Source organism: Misgurnus anguillicaudatus, chromosome 17, assembly GCF_027580225.2.
Source record: "Misgurnus anguillicaudatus chromosome 17, ASM2758022v2, whole genome shotgun sequence".
In the NCBI taxonomy this organism is placed as follows: Eukaryota; Metazoa; Chordata; class Actinopteri; order Cypriniformes; family Cobitidae; genus Misgurnus; species Misgurnus anguillicaudatus.
Window position 1 is genome coordinate 36,856,708 of NC_073353.2, and position 20,676 is coordinate 36,877,383.

General features: G+C 35.9%; 1 protein-coding gene across 1 annotated transcript; it reads right to left on the bottom strand.

Moving 5' to 3' along the window:
* Nucleotides 1-769: 769 nt before the first annotated feature.
* LOC129451503 (uncharacterized) lies at nt 770-20,535 on the bottom strand. The gene is made up of 7 exons (XM_073854704.1): nt 19,663-20,535; nt 19,478-19,570; nt 15,119-15,227; nt 8,391-8,660; nt 2,038-2,099; nt 1,459-1,615; nt 770-1,125 (listed from the first exon to the last, which is right to left on the bottom strand). Exons 5-7 carry the CDS (start codon nt 2,096-2,098, stop codon nt 876-878), a joined length of 468 nt encoding a protein of 155 aa, XP_073710805.1. The 5' UTR covers nt 2,099; nt 8,391-8,660; nt 15,119-15,227; nt 19,478-19,570; nt 19,663-20,535; the 3' UTR covers nt 770-875.
* Nucleotides 20,536-20,676: the final 141 nt, after the last annotated feature.

Below are 20,676 nucleotides of genomic sequence, written 5' to 3' on the forward strand. Positions count from 1 at the left end.
AAACTGTATAAAAATATAAACTGATGTTTCAAGTTTTTAGGGTAAACTCCCCTTCCACTTGAGCAATAGCAGAAAACTGCAGGATCTCTTAAACTAAATAAAATTAAATCCTAATTTCTAATTTTATAGAAATTAGTATTTTTACTTCATTCTGCTTAAGATGTGTTTAGTGCCAAGAGAGGTCACACAAAACACAGACAATGCCTAAAGAAGACCATATTTCCTGTATTTTCTGTTTCTATCTTAATAAAATTAATTGAAAAATAAATATGGATGGACATCAAAACTTCTAAAACAACAAGTCTGGTGGTGGTGGCCTAATATTTTTGCACAGTACTGTGTTTATATATATATATTTCACAGTATTTCCTGATAACTCAAAAGACAGAAAATGGATATTAAATATGCATCCATTCCATGCATCATTCTAATATTAAAAAACTTCTGCTACGGGGCGGTTTCCCGGACAGGCATTAGACTAGTCCTAGACTAAAATACATTTCAGAGCTGTCCAAACTGAAAACAACTTAAAGACATATCATTAATTCATCAGTGCCCTTTGTTTTGCCTCAAAATGCAAACAAGTAATGTTTTTATTAAGGCATGTTTGTTTAAAATAGTTATGCTAAATATCTTAATTAAACTAAGGTCTATTCCTGGCTTAAGCTAATCCCTGTCCGGGAAAACCCCCTCTACATGTTCAAACATGGTCCTAGTAGATATCATTATATTACTACTTAGCAACGATACAAGTGCATTAAATAGATCAGACATTGACAATGTTGTTTAATTTATATCATGCACAAAAAATATTCACTTAATCGTCTTATTGAAACATCTGACAGTACAACTTTTTGTTGTTTAAAACATTGGCCTCAGTCATACTTCGGCAAGGTATTTTCATACAGTTTGAATTTGTGGAAGAAGACTGGTATTATAAAAGTGAGGATGATGCAGGGCAAAATATACAGTACTAGGAGGTGCCAGTCTGGATCCATCATATGTGTGCATAGCAAGTAATAGACCTGGTGGATTTTCAGCAAGACCTCATGTGTGGAATGAACAAATGAGCAGGATGTGATGTTAGCCAAGTTTTCCATGCACAAATACAGCTTGACGTAGTACCTGAGAGCCCAAAGGAAACAGGAGGCAAATGACATTGATTATAACAGATCATTAATTCATCAACAAATTCGTACAAAAGTTGTCACCTTTGAGGTACCAATATGCAAGTGTACTTTTCAGAAAGTTCTTGGATTTAATCAAAATTGTGTTCCTGAGGATAACCAATGTCTTCCGGGTGTGGAACAATGCGAAGGTGAGTAATTCATGACAGAATTAACCCTTTAAGAAACACTGCTCCACACAACCATTCAATGTAAGTGACAAGTCTATGACATTTCTGATGTGTTTCATTTCATACATGCATGTGTGTGTTATACCACAATGAAAACTCACTGTCTTGTGGTTGGCCATGGGCATTTGAGTTGGTAGTCAACTGCCGCCATGGATCGATTAAATGGGAGAACACATTTTTCATAAATGTCAGCATCAAAGTTTGCTCTATTGCATGACGGTTTTCTACTTCCGACATTTCCTCCTCCCACTACCGATCCTGGCAGTGAAAAAAAATGGAAATGCATTAGATGCAGTAAAACATACACATTAGCCACATCTTAGACCATTAACAGAAACATCATTTACACAAATTATCCTTTCGTGTCTGCAAACGGTCATTTCCTCTTACAGAATAATTACATTGTTTTGAAGAGAAAAGATCTGTTGCATCCGGTGTTAAGCTATGTCGAAACTGCAAGTGTACACATTACATAAAACTAAGAAAAAAAGACTTAAAGAGATAAGCAGCAGTACTTAAACCCAAACTTTTCTTTGTTTAAGCCAGTTTTTTAAATGAACTGTATATATGAATCAATTCACTAAGACATATCATCTGGAATGAATCATTTAATAGCATTAAAATGTTTGGTTAGTATAAGACTGGTTGCATCTCTCAAGCTGTTGTTATGTTTACTGTACCTGTTAATGTTAAAATCATGATGAAACCGGGAAAAATCACAGAGATCTCTTTCTTCTTCATCCTTAAAGAAATCCAACAAAAAGTGTTTCTGCAGATTTGTTTATATTTTGAGCAATGCTTTTTGTGATTGTGAAATGCCTTGCAAACAGATGTAAGAAACGGCACTCCCAAAAAATAGTTTTAAAGTACAAATCTCTGAACATGCTTAAAATCTACAGTACATACTTGATGAACATAAAACATTTGTGTCATGTTTTCAATCAATCAAATTAAAGAAAATGTAGTGAGGTTGTATACTTAGACTAAAAGACATCTGCGTTGAGTTGAGCTCATGGACGTATGTTTTTTTCTTCAGTGAAAAACATTTGTCTTAAAGGGATAGTTCACCCAAAAATGAAAATTATGTTATCATTACTACCCTCATGTTGTTACAAACCTGTAGATTTTTACACAATGAACACAAAGAAAGATATTTTAAGGAATGTTTGAGGATTTTGAGGAACTGATCAGAAGCCCCATTGACTTTCATAGTATTTTTTTATATGTTTGTCAATGGGGCTTCTGATTGATTTGGTGACACTGAAAAAAAATAATTCATTCAATTGACAAAATTTTTACATTTAAACAAAAAAAAATTTGAAAAACAAAACAAAACATTTTTGTAGCTTAAATAAATTGATTGCGACCACTTACCTTAAAAAAATTTTTTTTCAGTGTACTTTGTGTTCATCAAAACAAGGGCTAGATTTACCAACCGAGGCAAATTAGCGATTCCAAAAAAGCGCTAATGGGAGTGATAATATCTGCGGCTTATTTACTGAAAAATAACACAGACGCAACAGCTGATTTTCATAATGACCAACACAATCTACTAAGAGCAGCACAAATTAGTTCAGGGTCGCAAATAAGCAGATCTGATCTTGAGTTTAGCACCACGAACATCGCAGCCGAAAATTTGGGGTGTGTAATCTCAGCCAACGGAGCCATAGTACACTGAATACAAGAAGATGACAAAAAAATATGAAGGTTTACAAGAAGTTTTGAAACATCTGGTATTGCAACGCTATCTAATGAGAATTCATAAATATTTTACGAGTTGGCTAATTCGTATCAATCCATACGACCACATCCGTAAGTTTTGGTACAATTTAACTTGACACCTGTGACATTGGGGTTAGGGGCGGAGTTAGGGGTTCGGTTTTGTTGTTGTTGTTTTTTCATGAGAATCGTACGATTTTGCACGATCAACTTCGTATGAATTGATACGAATTGGCCAACTCGTAGAATATGTACGATTTCTCGTGAGATCAGGCTGGGCATTGTGTGACGACTTCTAGTGACTCCTATTTTATTTACTTCAGCAAATGAAGAGTTTCGTTGCAAAACGAGATAAATCCATTTTTTAACATTTTTGTCAAAACATGTTTATTATTATGTTATCATGTTATTATTTTGTTTTATGGTGCTACTTAGCTGTATTTTTTAAGTTATGAAGGTTTAAATCAAAACAAACCAACTGCAGTTGAATTGAAATTAATTGGAATGCACAACCAAAAAACGAGATTTCTGAACGAGATTTCTCGTTTGGCAACGAAACTTCAAATAAAAAATAACATAGCTTGGCAAACAATATTTTTGAATAATATGTTCCTCTGGCATTCCAAATAAACTGTTATGTGTTAAAACAATCCTCTGCGTTGTATCACGCGCTCTTCGCTTTCTGTGATGCCTCTTTTTTAGCAATAATTGCAGCCATTTCAAGTGCAAAATAATTTAAGACATGCTTTTTTCTGAGTTAAATAATGCTGCAAATACCAGTAATATCACATGCGCAAACATTTTGTATCTAAAAGGGAAACTCCTAGAAATGCATATGCAATAACATCAGTGGCAAAAATAACTTAACCACACCTTTCATCACTAATGGTGCGTTCACACCAGCCGCGGTAGAGGCGTCAAGCGAGAGTGATTTTAATGTTAAGTCAATGTGAAGACGCATTGACCCGCGTCTGGAGGTCTCGCGGCGCGAATGAGGCGTTTAGCGCGGCGCGGTACACGCGATTCCGCCTCATTCGCACAATTGAGCGTTGTCATGACAAACGCGCAAGTTGAAAAATTATTTATAAAAAAAATTTATACAATTATTTTTGCGACTGATCTTATTGCATATGCATTTCTAGGAGTTTCATGCAACGCAATTTACCAATGTCTGCACACTCTTAGAATGAATGTTTTAAAAGCAACACATTAGTGTTGATTCTGGGACAACACACTAAATGCGTTGTCCCAGAATCCACCCTTCTTAATATTATTGAAACAACACATTTTGTGTTACTTGTAACACAAAATTACACATAATGTGTTAAAATTACACATATTGTGTTAAAATTACACATAATGGGGCGGTTTCCCGGACAGGGATTAGACTAGTCCTACACTAAAATAAATGTAAGAGCTGTCCAAACTTAATACAACTTGCTTTGCCTCAAAATGTACATAAGTAATGTTTTTAGTAAGGCATGTTTGTTAAAACTAGTTATATTTCCCAATTAAACTCTTTAAGGTCTAGTCCTGGCTTAAGCTAATCCCTGTCCGGGAAACTGCCCCAAAGTGTTAAAAGCTTAACGCACAAAGATGTGTTAATCCTTTCTAAGAGTGCACGTGTGTTATGACTGGTATTTGCGCAATGATTTAATGCTAAAAAAGCATGTCTTAAATCATTTTGTGCTCGAAATGGTTGCAATTGGTGCTAAAAGAAAATACATCACAGAGATTAGAGAGCGCGTGATAAGACAGAGGATTTTTTTTAGCATGTAACAGTTTATTTGAAATGCCAGAGGAACATACTGTATTATTCAAAATATTGTTTGGCAAGCCATGTTATTTTTTATTTGCTGAAGTAAATCAAAGAGGAGTTAGGAGAAGTAACACAATACAAAATGTTTCAAAACTTATTTTTTTGTCCTACGGTTCTTTTCAGTGTACAATGGCTTTGTTAGCTGGGATTACACACCCTGAATTTTCCGCTGTGATGTCTGTGTTGCTGAAATGAAGCGCACCTCATTATTTGCGACCCTGAACTAATTTGCGCTGCATGCTCTTAGTACATTATATTGGAAAATCAGCTGTTGCGCCTGTGTTATTTCATTTGCGCTTTTTTTACTAAATAACCCGCAGATATTACCACTCCCATCAGTGCTTTTTTGGAATTGCTCTCTCATGCTAATTTGCCCCGTTTAGTAAATCCGGCCCTGTATATGTTCGAAATGTATCGCTGAAACACGGCAAAAAGACTGTAAACTATGTAGTATGGAATTGCAGAGTTAGATTGTAAAACAGTTTTTTCACATTTCTGAATTCAGGATTAATTGGATTCAGGGTTAAAACGGTGTCTCGATGACGTACTTGAGCCACTTTGCATGGCCACACCTTTAACACAACCGTGAGCATCCATTCAGGTTGTACCAGTATTTGAACGTTGAAAGAGACGGCAGCTTTCCCACAAGTGGGCGTGGTTTCAGCGCTAACAGTCAGTGGACACACCCCTAGCGTTTGAGAGCTGAAAATGCTGCCTATTTCTCCAAGATTTTGATAACTCATTTTATTTACTCGGCGTTTCCAGCATTCAAATTTGGTTGGGTGGTTACTAGCACATTTTTCTGTGGTGTGACAAACTCAGAACACATTTAATATCTGACTTTATGGGGACTTTAAGTTAGCTTATCGAAAAATCAACACGTTTAGCTTATCAGTTTAACTGTCTTACTTTAAAAATAATGTGGAAAAAAGACAAAAGAAAGACTTTCTTCACTGTGTCCTGAGGGGTATTTGTCTAATGTTTTAGAGAAATAAAATCCACAGTGGGTAAGGAGGCTCTCATAAAGCATAATGTTTAAGTGCTTTCTTTCCTCATCTGACAGTGTTATGGCTGCGGTCCATTAGCTCATTTTATCATGTTTTCAGAATCCTTGTTTAGAGTTTCACTCTCATTACAGGATTTATATCTTCTAAGTGTCTCTGACTTTTACTGACATGGGCAAGAGGTGAATTTTCTTTTGCTGTGATTTAGGAGAACAATTTTATCCACCAGCGTGTGTCCCAGCTTTAAAACTGTGTCAAAACATTAGAAAAAAGAAAAAGCTTTTTATTACCACCAGCACTTGATGAAATGTGTGAAGGACCTTTAATTTGCAAAACAAGAGCTCAAATTTCAGAAGCTTTTTAGGAAACCATTCCCTTCCCAGAGGAACACTTTAGTTTTCAGATGTTGCTCGTTCTGCTCAGGAGACGTAGATTAAATTATATTTTAATAATGTAATGATGTTTTTCTTCACTGCTAAAAATTATTTTCAAGAACAAATTTTCTTAGTATTTTTGTCTTGTTTTCAGTATCTAAAAATTCTTAAATTAAGATGATTTTTCTTGATGAGCAAAACGACCCAAGAAAATAAGTCTAGTTTTTAGACCAAAAATATAAAATTTAAGTGATTTTGTGCATAAAACAAGCAAAAAATGCATACTTTAAGGGTGTCAGATAAATGTATGCATTGTTTTGCATGGACTGATCAAAGAGTCACACGCGTGTCTGCTCGGCCAGAATCGCCTAGAGGTCAGTCATTTTTGGATGCGGAGCCACGTGCGCGGTTACATAACATGTCACTCATGCGGACAAGTCAAGTATAAACAAGGCTTTAGCCCAAGGGTGCTCAAACTCAGTTCTGGAGGGCCGGTGTCCTGCAGAGTTTTGCTACAACTTGCTTCAGCACACCTGCCTGCAAGTTTTTTTGTATGCTTAGTGAAACCTTAATTAGCTGCTTCATGTATGTTTGATTAGTGTTGGAGCTAAACTCTCCAGGACACCGGCCCTCCAGGACCGAGCTTTGGGACCCCTGCAAATGTTATGACTCGATGATTAGCAACGGACATCCAATCAGAAACTGATGAGCATATTATGATATGTGTACTGAAAACACCTAAAATGTAGTAAAAATGACATCCCAGGATTCCAAGGAAGCTAGCAATTTACTTTACAACCTGTTCTTCCACTGATGTGGAAGCCCAAAACAAACATTTATTTACAAGGGCAACGCCTATTTTAAAGTTTCAGTCAGTTTGACATCATGACCGTTGACACCGCAAATATGCAACTAAAAATGTTAACCTAGGGTTTAGGAACGGGCAGTGTGAAATGTATACTTAGGGTAGTCTTTTAACCTGTGGGTCAATGACGTGATGTTAATTATTTTGTATCTGTATGGTTCAATTTAATGTAAAAGGGTTAACATTTCAAAATAAATTTGCAGATTACTTGCATACATTCTCTTTTTTGAGGACCAAGTCTAAAATTTCTGGTTTTATTTCATTTTGAAAGAATATTTGGGGGATAATTGCAAACATGTCAATGTGGTGTAACTGGTCATGTCAAATGGTGTAACTAGTGTTTTTTTTTTATTAAAAAATTTAAATATATTCATAAAAAATGTAGAATAAAATATAATCATCTAGTTAACTGTAATATGATTTTTTACATACATTTTTACATAATTTGTCAAAGATTATTTAGAAAACAAAGATGTTTTTAGCATATGTCAGGACAAATATTACAAAAACGCATAAAATTTACATTAAGAAATAACTAATAAAATAATATTTTAAAATTATTATTATTATTTTTAATGATTATGCTTACATGCCATCAAGGTGGATAAAATATTTAATATTTATTTACTCAAACGTAATTTTTATTGCATAAAATAAACATAAATACACTAAATAATCTGCATTGAAATAAACCTGATGCATGCATGTTTTTTAAAAAGATTTTTGAATTTCTCATCTTGCCAAACTGTTTTTGACACTGATCTAGGAACAGTGTAAAACAGGTAACCCAGGATTCCATTAACCTCAAGTGTGAAAAGCCCTATTCCGGTTCCTCGAGGAACCATTTGGCCAAAGGTTCTTTGAAAGAACCATTTCTTTTATACCTTTAAATAGTCTAAAGAACCTTTTTTATCACCTTAAAGAGAAACTGAAAGGTTCTTCAGGGAACCATTCAGCCAAAAATGGTTCTGTAATGGCATCGCGAAGCACCTTTATTTTTAAGAGTGCAGCTTTACACTCCAGTTCTGAGCTCAGTTTGAGGCACGGATGACATCTCTTTCAAAAATCGTTTGCATTGGGCATTTTTCTAAATTCTTCTCTGCTGTCTAGAAGAAATTACAGACATTGAAGACATACGTACGCACCCTTTAGCAGTCAACATTTTCAGAGTAAGAGATTACATCTGAATCATAACAGGTAGTTTTGACAATACTTATAAAAGTTGCAGATTGAAATCAGGATCTTCACTTACCTTTCGGGCAGACCCTTAAATGGCTTATGCTGGAGAATCAATTCATAAAAGATCTCAAAAATGTGTTCTGCGATCCGTACTCATAGAGAGAAAATGCACACAGACCAACAGTGTTGGGAATTTGCTTTCACATTAACAGCCACTGAACCTCTGGACGTCTGTTTCCTTTCCCAGGCTCATCTGTGCCCGTCACTGCTCTTCTCAGACATGTGCTCCATGTTCTAAGCTCTTAAATGTCCCGAGAGATGATGACAAACTGATTCCCAGATCCTGAGGGAAGATTTCATGGCATCAGGAAACAAACATTAAATTGACTATGTCAAATAATGACATGGTCTATATTGGCAAAGCATGTTTTCTTAGTATTGTTGTCTTGTTACTTCCTGTATTTAACAGTATTTTTTAAGGGTGGCAAGATGGGTTCTTTACTGTATGGTTAATTTACACTGGCCTGACAAATGCCAACAAATGCTGTCAAACACATTTGTTCTAAATAAAATAAAAAATGTTGGCATTTATTAGGTCAGTGTGAACAAAAAACCCGTCTTTGCCAATGAGGTAAGAAAAATAAACTTAATTCAGGGAAACAAGTATTTTTCTTGTTGTATTAAAACAAAAAGTGTTTTCTTCTTTTCAGCAAAACTTCGACAAAGACCAGGGGCCTCATTTATAAAGATTTGATCGTAAAGTGTGCGTACGCAAAAATTCACAGCAAAGTCCATATTTATAAAAACTGTCATTGACATGGAAAAGTGCTTAGTGCCACGTCAGGGTCTGAGCAGACATATGCTTTTGCTTGTCCAATTGCTGCGTGTTTTATGTTTTAAATATTGACAAGCGCTCTTTTTGTCTTCTGCAACATGATCTGACAGAAAGTCGTGTTATAGTCAACTTTTTTTATTTATTTATTTGTGTCCATGGCACGAAATTCAGCTTTTTTGTGCCTTGAACATGAATGTCTTTGTCGTGTCACTCAACAATTTCTATAATATAGTTTTTCGTGCCCGTTGCATGACTTTCTTTTTCGTGGCATTTTATGTATTGTTTTTTCTTTTTTTTTTTTAAGTCATTGTCGCTTGGGTTTAGATTTGAGGTTGGGGTTAGGATGTGTAAAAATGTAACAGAAAGTGATTCTAACCCCAACCCCAAGCGACAATGGTAAGAAAATAGAAAAAAAAACAAAGAGAAAACAATACATAAAATGAAACTAAACGAAAAAGCAAGTTGTGCAACGGACACGAAAAACTATTTAAAGAAATTAGTGTGAGTGACGCGACAAAGACATTCATGCTCAAGGCACAAAAAAGCTGAATTTCGTGCCATGAACACAAATAAATTAACTCTTTCGCCAATTAACTCGTCAATTATAATAAAACACTTCCCTGCCAATGACGAGTATTTCTGCAATACCGCAATTATCCAACCCGGAAGTAACTCCTTACGTAAGAGTAAGAACTCAGTGTATGTTTTGAGGATCACGCTGAATCTGATCTCTATCAAAAGTCCTTTACAAAAATGCAATTATAATCAACATTTTGTGTTTTTTTTTAAAAACCTACCCATATTTTATAGGTAATTTTGTTTGAAAGCAGAGGGTCTGTTCTTTTATTTGATATATTGAATTTTTATATATTTAAAGAAGAACATTTCTGAAAGGAATTAAACTTTTGTGAAAATAAAATGCTGGCGCTGGCTGGCAACTTTTTTTTTTTAAATGCTGGCGGCGAAAGAGTTCATTTTTTGTGACTATAACACGACTTTCTGGTAGATAAGTCTGGCTCTTTTATATGTCTATGACATTAATTAGGCATTGTTTAAAGGCGGAGATCATTTGCGATTTATAGATTTCACATCTGAAAGAAAGAGGTACACACGTTTTCTGCGCGTACGATCGGTTTATGAATAACACGTACGCATTTTTGATAAATTATTGTAAGATAAAATGTAGGATGGTTTCTACGCAGCATTCTATAAATGAGGCCCCTGATGTCTTGTCTTTGCAAAGCTAAAATAACATTGTAAAAAATTACTGACGGCTGTTTTCAGTAACTAACTGTATATCTAAATTTAAGATATTTACCGGCAACAGTTTGTTCAAAGTTAAATGAGCATTAATCATAACATTAACAAGTCTTTATATTTACAGAATAAAACTAAAAATAACAGCCTCGTGCAAAGCATTCTGTGAACCAAAATCTGAAGGAAAAAACTGAGGTTGATGAGGATTTCTGGTTCCCAGAATGCTTTGCATAAGGCTGTTATTTTATTGTAAATGATTGAGAAAATGATTTTTGTAAGGAGGATGAATTTAAAGGGAAAATTAGTAGCAAGACAGAAATAATACATTTACAAGGAAAAGAGAGTCATTATGTTACCACTTCAAAATCAACATTAAACAGTGTTTACAACCCGTTACACGTTCATAATGTGACACATTTCCAAATGAAACAGATTATTTAACATGAAAAATGAAGGGTGGTTTAGTACTATGTTTGGACTCCCTCTCTCCAAGGCACAATGTTTAAGCAGGTGGTCTCCAACATGATGCCCGCCAAAGCACGTTTTATTAATAGCATCAATTTTAATATTTATCATACACTCACCTAAAGGATTATTATGAACACTATACTAATACTGTGTTTGACCCCCTTTCACCTTCAAAACTGCCTTAATTCTACGTGGCATTGATTCAACAAGGTGCTGAAAGCATTCTTTAGAGATGTTGGCCCATATTGATAGGATAGCATCTTGCAGTTGATGGAGATTTATGGGATGCACATCCAGGGCACGAAGCTCCCGTTCCACCACATCCCAAAGATGCTGGATTGGGTTGAGATCTGGTAACTGTGGGGGCCTTTTTAGTACAGTGAACTCATTGTCCTGTTCAAGAAATTAATTTGAAATGATTTGAGCTTTGTGACATGGTGCATTATGCTGCTGGAAGTAGTCATCAGACGATGGGTACATGGTTGTCATAAAGGGATTGACTTGGTCAGAAACAATGCTCAGGTAGGCTGTGTCATTTAAATGATGCCCAATTGGCACTAAGGGGCCTAAAGTTTGCCAAGAAAACATCCCCCACACCATTACACCACCACCACCAGCCGGCACAGTGGTAACAAGGCATGATGGATCCATGTTCTCATTCTGTTTACGGCAAATTCTGACTCTACCATCTGAATGTCTCAACAGAAATCGAGACTCATCAGACCAGGCAACATTTTTCCAGTCTTCAACTGTCCAATTTTGGTGAGCTCGTGCAAATTGTAGCCTCTTTTCCTATTTGTAGTGGAGATGAGTGGTACCCAGTGGGGTCTTCTGTTGTTGTAGCTCATCCTCCTCAAGGTTGTGCGTGTTGTGGATTCACAAATGCTTTGCTGCATACCTCGGTTGTAACGAGTGGCTATTTCAGTCAAAGTTGCTCTTTTATCAGCTTGAATCAGTCGGCCCATTCTCCTCTGACCTCTAGCATCAACAAAGCATTTTCGCCCACAGGACTGCTGCATACTGGATGTTTTTCCCTTTTCACACCATTCTTTGTAAACCCTAGAAATGGTTATGCGTGAAAATCCCAGTAACTGAGCAGACTGTGAAATACTCAGACCGGCCCGTCTGGCACCAACAACCATGCCACGCTCAAAATTGCTTAAATCACCTTTCTTTCCCATTCTGACATTCAGTTTGGAGTTCAGTCTTGACCAGGACCACACCCCTAAATTCATTGAAGCAACTGCCATGTGATTGGTTGATTAGATAATTGCATTAATGAGAAATTGAACAGGTGTTCCTAATAATCCTTTAGGTGAGTGTATATTAGTCTAGCTTATTTTATAAACGTTAACATTTTAAACAATGATAAAACATATCAACAAGATCAAATAAAACAAGTAAAAAATTGTGTTACATGTTTTGACGAACTTGGCATCATGCGCCCTCGAAAACTAAGTCACCGGCTGCAAATGGGTGGTAGCCCTTTTCCATAAAGGACCTTAGTGGAGCATCCTCAACCCCCCCAATAACCATCATACTGCATATTTAGGAAATTGATTGTTGATGAAAAGTGGGTGTTACATTCTGAATCCATGCGGTTGAATAATGCTAACAAATCTGATCCTGCGGGGCAGACCTTGCCATTGCCGTCCAAAGGAAAGTGGAGATATATTTGTGTGCGCTTGTAGAGAGGAAACATTGGTGAATGTGAATTAAGTATGCAAGTGAAACTGCAGGGGGAAAAGGAAAGCTGACTCAGGCAGGGTAATGCCTTGACCCGTTTCCATTAAATCACTTCCCCAAAATCTAACATAAAACTTAACGGGGGTCTGAAGCTTAGCCACAGAAAGCTCTTATAACTCCTGTGCTTTGTTTCAGTCTTTAGGCTTTTGCATTTCACTTTCTTCATGTCACTATTTTGGCTATTTTATGCAAACATTAAATATCAATTTAAATTTGGCTTTAAGTTTTATGTTTCTCTAAAGTTGTTTTCACTCCCCCCTCAACTAAAAAGTTAACAATATATAAAGACATTTTTAGATCTGAGTACTATTTTGAGTTACTTATCGAACATAAGCAAATTTATCACATTGGCCATGTTTACTCCAATGTACGAAAGGTCATACAAATGCAGCATTCTCAGCAAATGCTGCAAACGTCCACAGCACGAAAATACGACTTTCCCTTTTCCACCTTTTACTCAAATTGAAAAATAGTTTTCACTAGTAGTTTCAGACTTTTGGACCCACCTCAGATATAAAACCACTGCCCTCAGCGACCCTGAATCAGTGTAAGAGCATTCAGAATGAAGAATGTGCAGTTTTCCCACATGCTGTTAGGTCAACATTGGAAGCTATAAAATCCCTCCCATTGTGCAGAATAAATATGAGGCACATCTATGACACAGGCAACATGATGAAACCTAAATGCACAGTTTAAATCTGAGAGTAAGACATATATCATAAGCTCTTACATTTGGATAATTTAATGGAAAATTGTTAAAATTTTATTTTTAATTTGTTAAAAATCCTAAAGTGTATGAACTTATAAATAGATCACAAAACATATATAAACTTTATATTTATTTTATTATTAAACAGAGATTGAATGTAGTTTGGACATTGCGCTATATGGCGGGAATTTGTACATAATGCAAAGATTAATTGCGATTAATCGCATACAAAATAAAAGTGATTTTTAGCATAATATATGTGTGTGTGTGTGTGTGTGCTGTGTTTAATTATTATGTATATATAAATACACACACACACATTCATGTATGTATTTAAGAAACATTTACATGTGTATATATATATATATATATATATATATATATATATATATATATATATATATATATATATATATATATATATATATATATATATTATATATATATATATATATATATATATATATATATACATTTTTAAAATGTATAAATAAATAAAACATTTCTGAAATGTATATATGTATGTATGTATGTATGTTTAAATATACATAATTACACACAGCATACACACACATATATTATGCGGAAATTCACTTTTATTTTTTATGCGATTAATCGCGATTAATCTTTGCCCATATTTTACGAGTTGGCTAATTTCTAGGAATTTGTACAACGTAAATCGTACAAAAATGTATGATTATAAGAAAAGAAAAACAATAATAAAACACCGTCCCTAACCCCAACGTTACAGGGGCGAAAACAAATCATAAACGTAAAAACGTAAAAATGTGGTCATACGAGTTAATACGTATAAGCCACCTATGTACAAATTGCTGTGAGATTGCTCCCAGACAGCAGACGACTTCAGGCCAGATCTGCACCGGATCCACAACAAACTTGACAGCTCCGGTGTGGATCCGGCCCGGAGTCATTTGCAGTGTGAGTTGGTATTGTTTTTTTTAAGTATGTGATCAACATCCACTTTTGGTCTATGCACTGTAAAAAATCTTTGCTGCCTTAAATGTTTTGTTGATTCAACTAAGATTTACAAGTTATGTCAACTTACTATTATTTATCTTGACAAGAGATGAGTTGCTACATCTTATAAAATATAGCTAAAAAAGTCAACTTCATTTTATAACAACTCATCTGTAGTTATAACAACTAATCTTTAGTCAAGATAAATAATAATAGTAAGTTGAAATTACTTGTAAATCTGAGTTGATTCAACAAAAGATTAAAAACAACAAAGACTTTGTTACAGTGTGACAAAGAACAGCAAAAAGTATGTGTGGGACGGGTCTATAAAAAGAAGGCCCAGATTCTATTGGTTTAGGGGCGTGTTTGTTTAGGTGATTTCAAATGTCAACATTGGCTTTCAGAGATCATGCACCCCGCCTTTAAAGGTGACAGATTATTAGAGTGAATTGATTTTTGGGTGTTAATTTTTCAAGTAGTTTGGTTAAGTGTTCAATATAACGGGTTAGGCATTTAGATCAAACCCAAACCTGAATAGAATATCAATAAAACATTAAATGAAAGATTTATGATAATTTGCTATGTTTTATATATCTGATTTTCATCATCTTAACATATTTTTCTTCTGAAGTTTGAGGTTTTCAGTGCAGTAATGATTTATTCACAACCTTCCGGTAGTTTAACAACTCAACAAAAACACACTAAACAACCATTTTCCTTATCCGGCTTTGAATCACTTTGAGTTGCCAACATATGGGAACGTATCCTGGATGCTTCGAGGGTGAAGAGTCACAGAAACGAATCTCACCATTTCTGCCAAACTGCTGCTGTGATGTGTGACCAACTCAGCTGCGGTGAGCCGCGGCCCATGCTTTCACGCGTCGATCCAAAGTGTCCACGCCAAGTTTAGTGTTTTCCTTGAAACGCACAGAAGAGCATTACTGTTTCATTTTATTTTAAGCAGCAATTACTGTGAAACTGGAAGACATCGCTCGCTGCTTTCATCTCAGCAATCCAGGTTTTGATCCTGGTGTTAGCAGATCCAGATCATCGTTTTTCCCTGTTCGCTTCAATTATGCTCAAACACGAGCAATGGAAACATTTCCTCTCTGCATAACGGAGCGCGTGTTCAATCTGCTTTGATGAGACAACTTCTTGAAAGATGGACATCTATAAATGCTGTGAAAATACCTTTCACCACTGTTCTGTATTTTCTCGTAAAATGATTTGGCTAACGTGCATCCGTCTGGAGTTGCTAGGCAACATACACACACCACAATCACAATCCAGTTGCAATGGGAACAATTTCCAAGAGTAAAAACATTTCCATTTTAGAGAGATGCAGGCTTAATCCCTGAACAAACAGGCGGGTTGGATCTGCATTAGGACCTTGCAGCAGCAGGCCATTGTCCTGGCAACATTTTCAATGGTCCTATTTTTAGCAGTCTATTTTTAAACGAGGTGTTAGAAGTAAAGCCTATATTTGTTTTATTATCACTCTGTAAAAATGTCAACCCACTTCAACGTGAAAATCTACGTTTAATTGCTGTCTTAGGGGTGGGCTTATCCTAGTCCCAGACTAAAATGCATGTTTGAGGTGCTTTAATTTATCTTCACATATACCAGTGCCATTGTTTTGTCTCAAGATGCACACCAGTATTGTTTTTTGTAAGGTTTGTTTGTAAAAACTACCTAAAAGTCCTAATATAACTAAGGACTAGTCCTGGAATAATGTAAAACCTTTCTGGGAAACTGCCCCTTAACAATACTGACTACATAAAATGAAAACAAGATGCGTGGATGTGTACACAGCCTTACATTTACATTTATTCATATAGCAGATGCTTTTATCCAGAGTCATTTACAAATGAGGGAACATTTCACCTTAACTTTGCTTTGGTTTTATCTCGCATTTACATTTATGCATTTGGCAGAAGCATTTATCCAAAGCGACTTACAGTGCATTCAAGCTCTACATTATATCCGTGTGTGTTCTCTAGGGATTGAACCCACAACTTTTTGCAATATGGGAACGAAACTAAAGTGTCCGGTACATGAGTTGTACTTCCATTCCAGACTTTGAACCCAGCTCAGACCTTTAACCATTCCCATGTGTCTCCTATTGGAAACATCCAGTGTACACTAAATGTTAAGAGGGGAAATACTTAATACATAATAATAGGATTCATAAATCACTCAACCTGGCCCTAGGGAAAACAGGAACCAGTGGTTTAAGTTTTAATAGTGCATCATGGGAAGCCTCCACAGAAAACCATTGTGTGTATGCATCCAACTGACTTCTTAAAATCGAGTTGCCACACAGTTAGTCATGAGTGCAAAGTTCAAAGATAAGAAAACAGCAGTTAATGCTCTTATGGACAGATTTAAAAAAAATAATAATTTACCAGAAAGAGTGACATGACAGAAAAACCCAGATATTTCATTCTGGGATAAAATATCCAGCAGGACTTTGGTTCTTTGTTTCGAGTGAATGTAGCCTATAGACCAAGTGGCCATTTAAATCCACCCAGTACTGTACAAACTGTGGGACCATCATAGAAGTCCACTCAACATGTCCTGCAGATTTAGGTCCCTTTAACCTGTGATACACTGCAAGATTTTTGGCTGTCCCAGACAAAAGATTGTTATTGTGAAACAATCGTGGCGATTTCTGTGATCGTGGCTTTTCATCGGTGGTCCTATGTCGTACAGTGAGAGAAGTTCAAAGACGTCCGTTTTCCAGGACTTGCGTCCAAAGATCGCCTACGATAGTTTTCTTTAAGCTCAAAGCCCAGGATACACTACAAGATTTGTGGCTGTCCCAGATGAAAGATTGTCATCGTGAAACAATCGTGGCGATTTCTGTGAACGTGGCTCTTCGTCGGTGGTCCTATGTCTACAGTGAGAGAAGTTAAAAGACGGCCGTTTTCCCGGTCTTGCGTCCAAAGATAGCCTACGATAGTTAAAGCCTGTTATACACTGCACGGTTTTTGGCTGTCCCAGATGACAGATTGTTATCGTGAAACAATCATGCCGATTTCTGATTTCGAAGGGCTTAAGGAAAGTCGCGCCACTAAGCGGTCATGTTTGCAGTACCCTGCAATACGCCTCCAGGCAGTTACTTCAGTCATGCAAGACTAAAGTCTGATCTACTTCAATGGCGAAAGACTGATATCACTAAAATCATGTGCTAAAGTCAAAATGAAACAGAATATTTTTGACCAACAAATAAACTGGACATCAACTGCATTATAACTTAAGCTCAAACTGCACCAATACACCCCTTTCTTCATAATTATTTCAGCTACAGGTTGTCAAGCTTCTAACGTGACTTTGTATAGAGCCCCTCCCCCAGAGAGATTAATGATTGGTTCTTATAACTGGAAGGCGGGACTTCCGTGACCAGAGCGGCCACATTGAGCATTGCATTGCCCCCCCCATATGCCTTATTCAGTCCGCCGCCATGTTGATTTCAAAACAAGGCTGTGAGAGATGGACGTCCAGAGCATGCTTTTTAAACCTATTGTTTTGTACTGGGATCCTGGTCATTCAGCCATCAAAACACAGTAAATACCAGAGGCGGACACTACTTAAGTATTTTTACTTTCTACATAAAAGTAAAATTTCAAGTATTTGTATTTTATCAGTGTTTTTCTTTGAAAAACATAAATTCCAAAGTATATTACCATAATTTTAACTCCACTACATTTAATAATTTCAAGTTTTTGGTTTATATTTAATATTTAAGTACATTAAACATCTAGTAAATTTTTACTTTTACTTAAGTAAAAAGTACATTTTTACTTTTATTCAAGAAAGTAAAAGTACACAATTTTTATGTAATTAGGTATTAAATAAATTTTAATATGCAATATAAAATGAATACACAGTATGATTCTATGCTTTATGTAGTGAACATTTTTTAGTAAAGTAAAGTAATTTTTCCCAAGACAAAGACTCTGATAAAGCACAGATGCAGTGTCCGCCTCTGGAAAATACGTTGTACAAATTTCCACAGGACAAGAACCTCAAAAATCATGGATTGTTAAAACGAGAAGGGACATATTAGCTTATTTTGAGATATGAGCAGCGTGTACAAACAATCTGTTTTGTTGTTAGCCTGTTGGCTAATCATTAATTTCTAATGTTTCTTTAAAACACTAATGTAGTCCTATAACTAAGTACATATCTCTAATTCGTACAGATTACAAAGGCATGAATACATGAAAAACATTTCTCAGGTAATTTTTTAAGCACATTGACCAGAATCAACAGAAGCAGGATTAATTTCTAACTAAATAACATTTGTACACAACTTCGGGGGTTCATATGAGGTTTATACCTCTAACAATACTTGCACGACAAACTGTCACAAATAGCTTAAAGGGGACAAATCTATCCCCCAGTGCTTCTATTAACCTAGAAAACATGAAAAAGATCAACCCAGTAACTTAGTTTTGGTAAACCATTCTCTGCAAGCATGTGAAAAAAAGCTCATTAAAATTTGGCTCCCCTTGTGGTGTCAGAAGGGGATTAAACCACGCCTTAACATTTAGTGCAGAGATCAGCTCATTTGCATTGAAAAGGACACACCCAAAAACGCCACATTTTTAAACTTCACATATGTACTCTGGGGACACCAAAGATTTATTGCACATCTTAAAAAAGTCCTGTGAAATGTCCCCTTTAAAGGAAAGTAAGCATGCTTACAATAGAGAAATTAGCGATTAGCCAACAAGCTAATATCCAAAACATATTATGTACACAATGTGCTATTCACATCTTAAATTAGGTCATGTGTCCCTTCTGATTTTAACTATCCATGTTTTCTGAGGTTCTTTTTGTCCTGTGGACATTTGTTAGATCATGTATTTTTTTGTTTTGATTCTTCCTGATACAAAACAATAGGTTTAAAATGCACCCTCTGGACGTCTTTCCCCAACACCCTCGGTTTGGAATCAACATGAAGGTGGACTGAATAAGACGTATAGCAGTGCACAATTTTGTTATAGCTTATATACAACATCTTTGTTTTTGCACAAAAATATAACAATACTGACTGAATTCAACAGATCCAATCTGATTGACATCTGAAAATAAAGTAAAGTATTGTTTCACTCATGGCACATTACAAACAAAGTTATTAAAAAGGTGTTTAATAACTTACCCAACCTACAGTGAAACAAGGTAGGTGGTCAAGATGGTGGTCAGAAAACCTGTGAAGCTTGTTCACCACAGATGCTTCCTTGTGGGAAACACCCTGCCAGAAATCACAATGGCAGTGTAAGTGGATTCATATGAAATTTCTAAAAGTAAGTGATGGTGTTGAGGGACCAACTTTGTAGACGTTACCTCACAGACCAATCCAAAGTGCCTTAAACTTCATCCTTTGCTAAGTTGTACAACCTCTGCCTGGAAATCCCTCGATGTACCCAAGGCTCAAATGCAGGAAGCTTGTTAACGGTGGAAAGTGTAAAGGAATTTTTTCCTGATGTTCTTCTGCCTCATGCACGGGTGGAAGGCAGGTGTCCATCTGCTTGGATGTCGGTCTTCCCGAATCTTTTTTGCTTAAAGTTCAGCCGAGGAAATTTCTTATTACGGAAAATTTGAGTTAAAACCAAACAGGGAGAAATTTCCCACACACATCTATTTTTAGGCCGAAAAAAATCCCATATTTAGTGTGGCACAAGGACAGTAACTCTGAGGTTATTGTTTATTCACGAACTGGATTCCTTAGCTGCATGGTGGGAATTCTTTGATATTCCGGTTTGTGACCTTGGAAAGAGTGAAATGGCACCTACTTGTGTTCATTTATTTATGTTCCAAAAATAAGAGGCATCCTGTTCTCTCGCTTGGTTTTATTGCATTTTCTGTTCCAATCTCTTCTTCTCCTTGAGGACTATATGCTCCCAAAAATGAAAATACTATCATCATTTATTCTCCCTCATGTCCTTTCAAATCAGAGTGATGTAACTTTTTCCATGGAACACAAAAGGAACATTTTAAAAGAAACACTTTTAACTCTGAAATTTCATCCCGGATATTCAAACAAGAGTTGCGTGATCGTTTACGACAAGTCCATCGGTGACATCAAACCTATCACAATGTGTCAATCTGAACATGCAGTATTAACCAATGACACGTCAATATTTTAAAGAAGGGGAGGGTTTAGAATAAATAATCACTGTAATTTGGTCTGTACCTCACACAAATCTTTGGAAGAAACATGTGGGCTACATTCAGAAAAATGTTGAAACGACATGAAGGCGAGTCAATAATGATAGAAAGTAAATTTTTGGGCAAACTATTCCTTCAATCTAACTAGTCCAAAAATAATCAGCCTAATCCATCATCAACTCTTCCATC

Excerpts from the sequence above, each read along its gene's own strand:
- LOC129451503 (XM_073854704.1), bottom strand. The coding sequence starts at position 2,098 with ATGAAGAAGAAAGAGATCTCTGTGATTTTTCCCGGTTTCATCATGATT. Across the intron at positions 1,616-2,037 it reads CATGATTTTAACATTAACAG|GATCGGTAGTGGGAGGAGGA; the intron begins GTACAGTAAACA and ends TTTCACTGCCAG. Across the intron at positions 1,126-1,458 it reads CCATGGCCAACCACAAGACA|GTACTACGTCAAGCTGTATT; the intron begins GTGAGTTTTCAT and ends TTGGGCTCTCAG.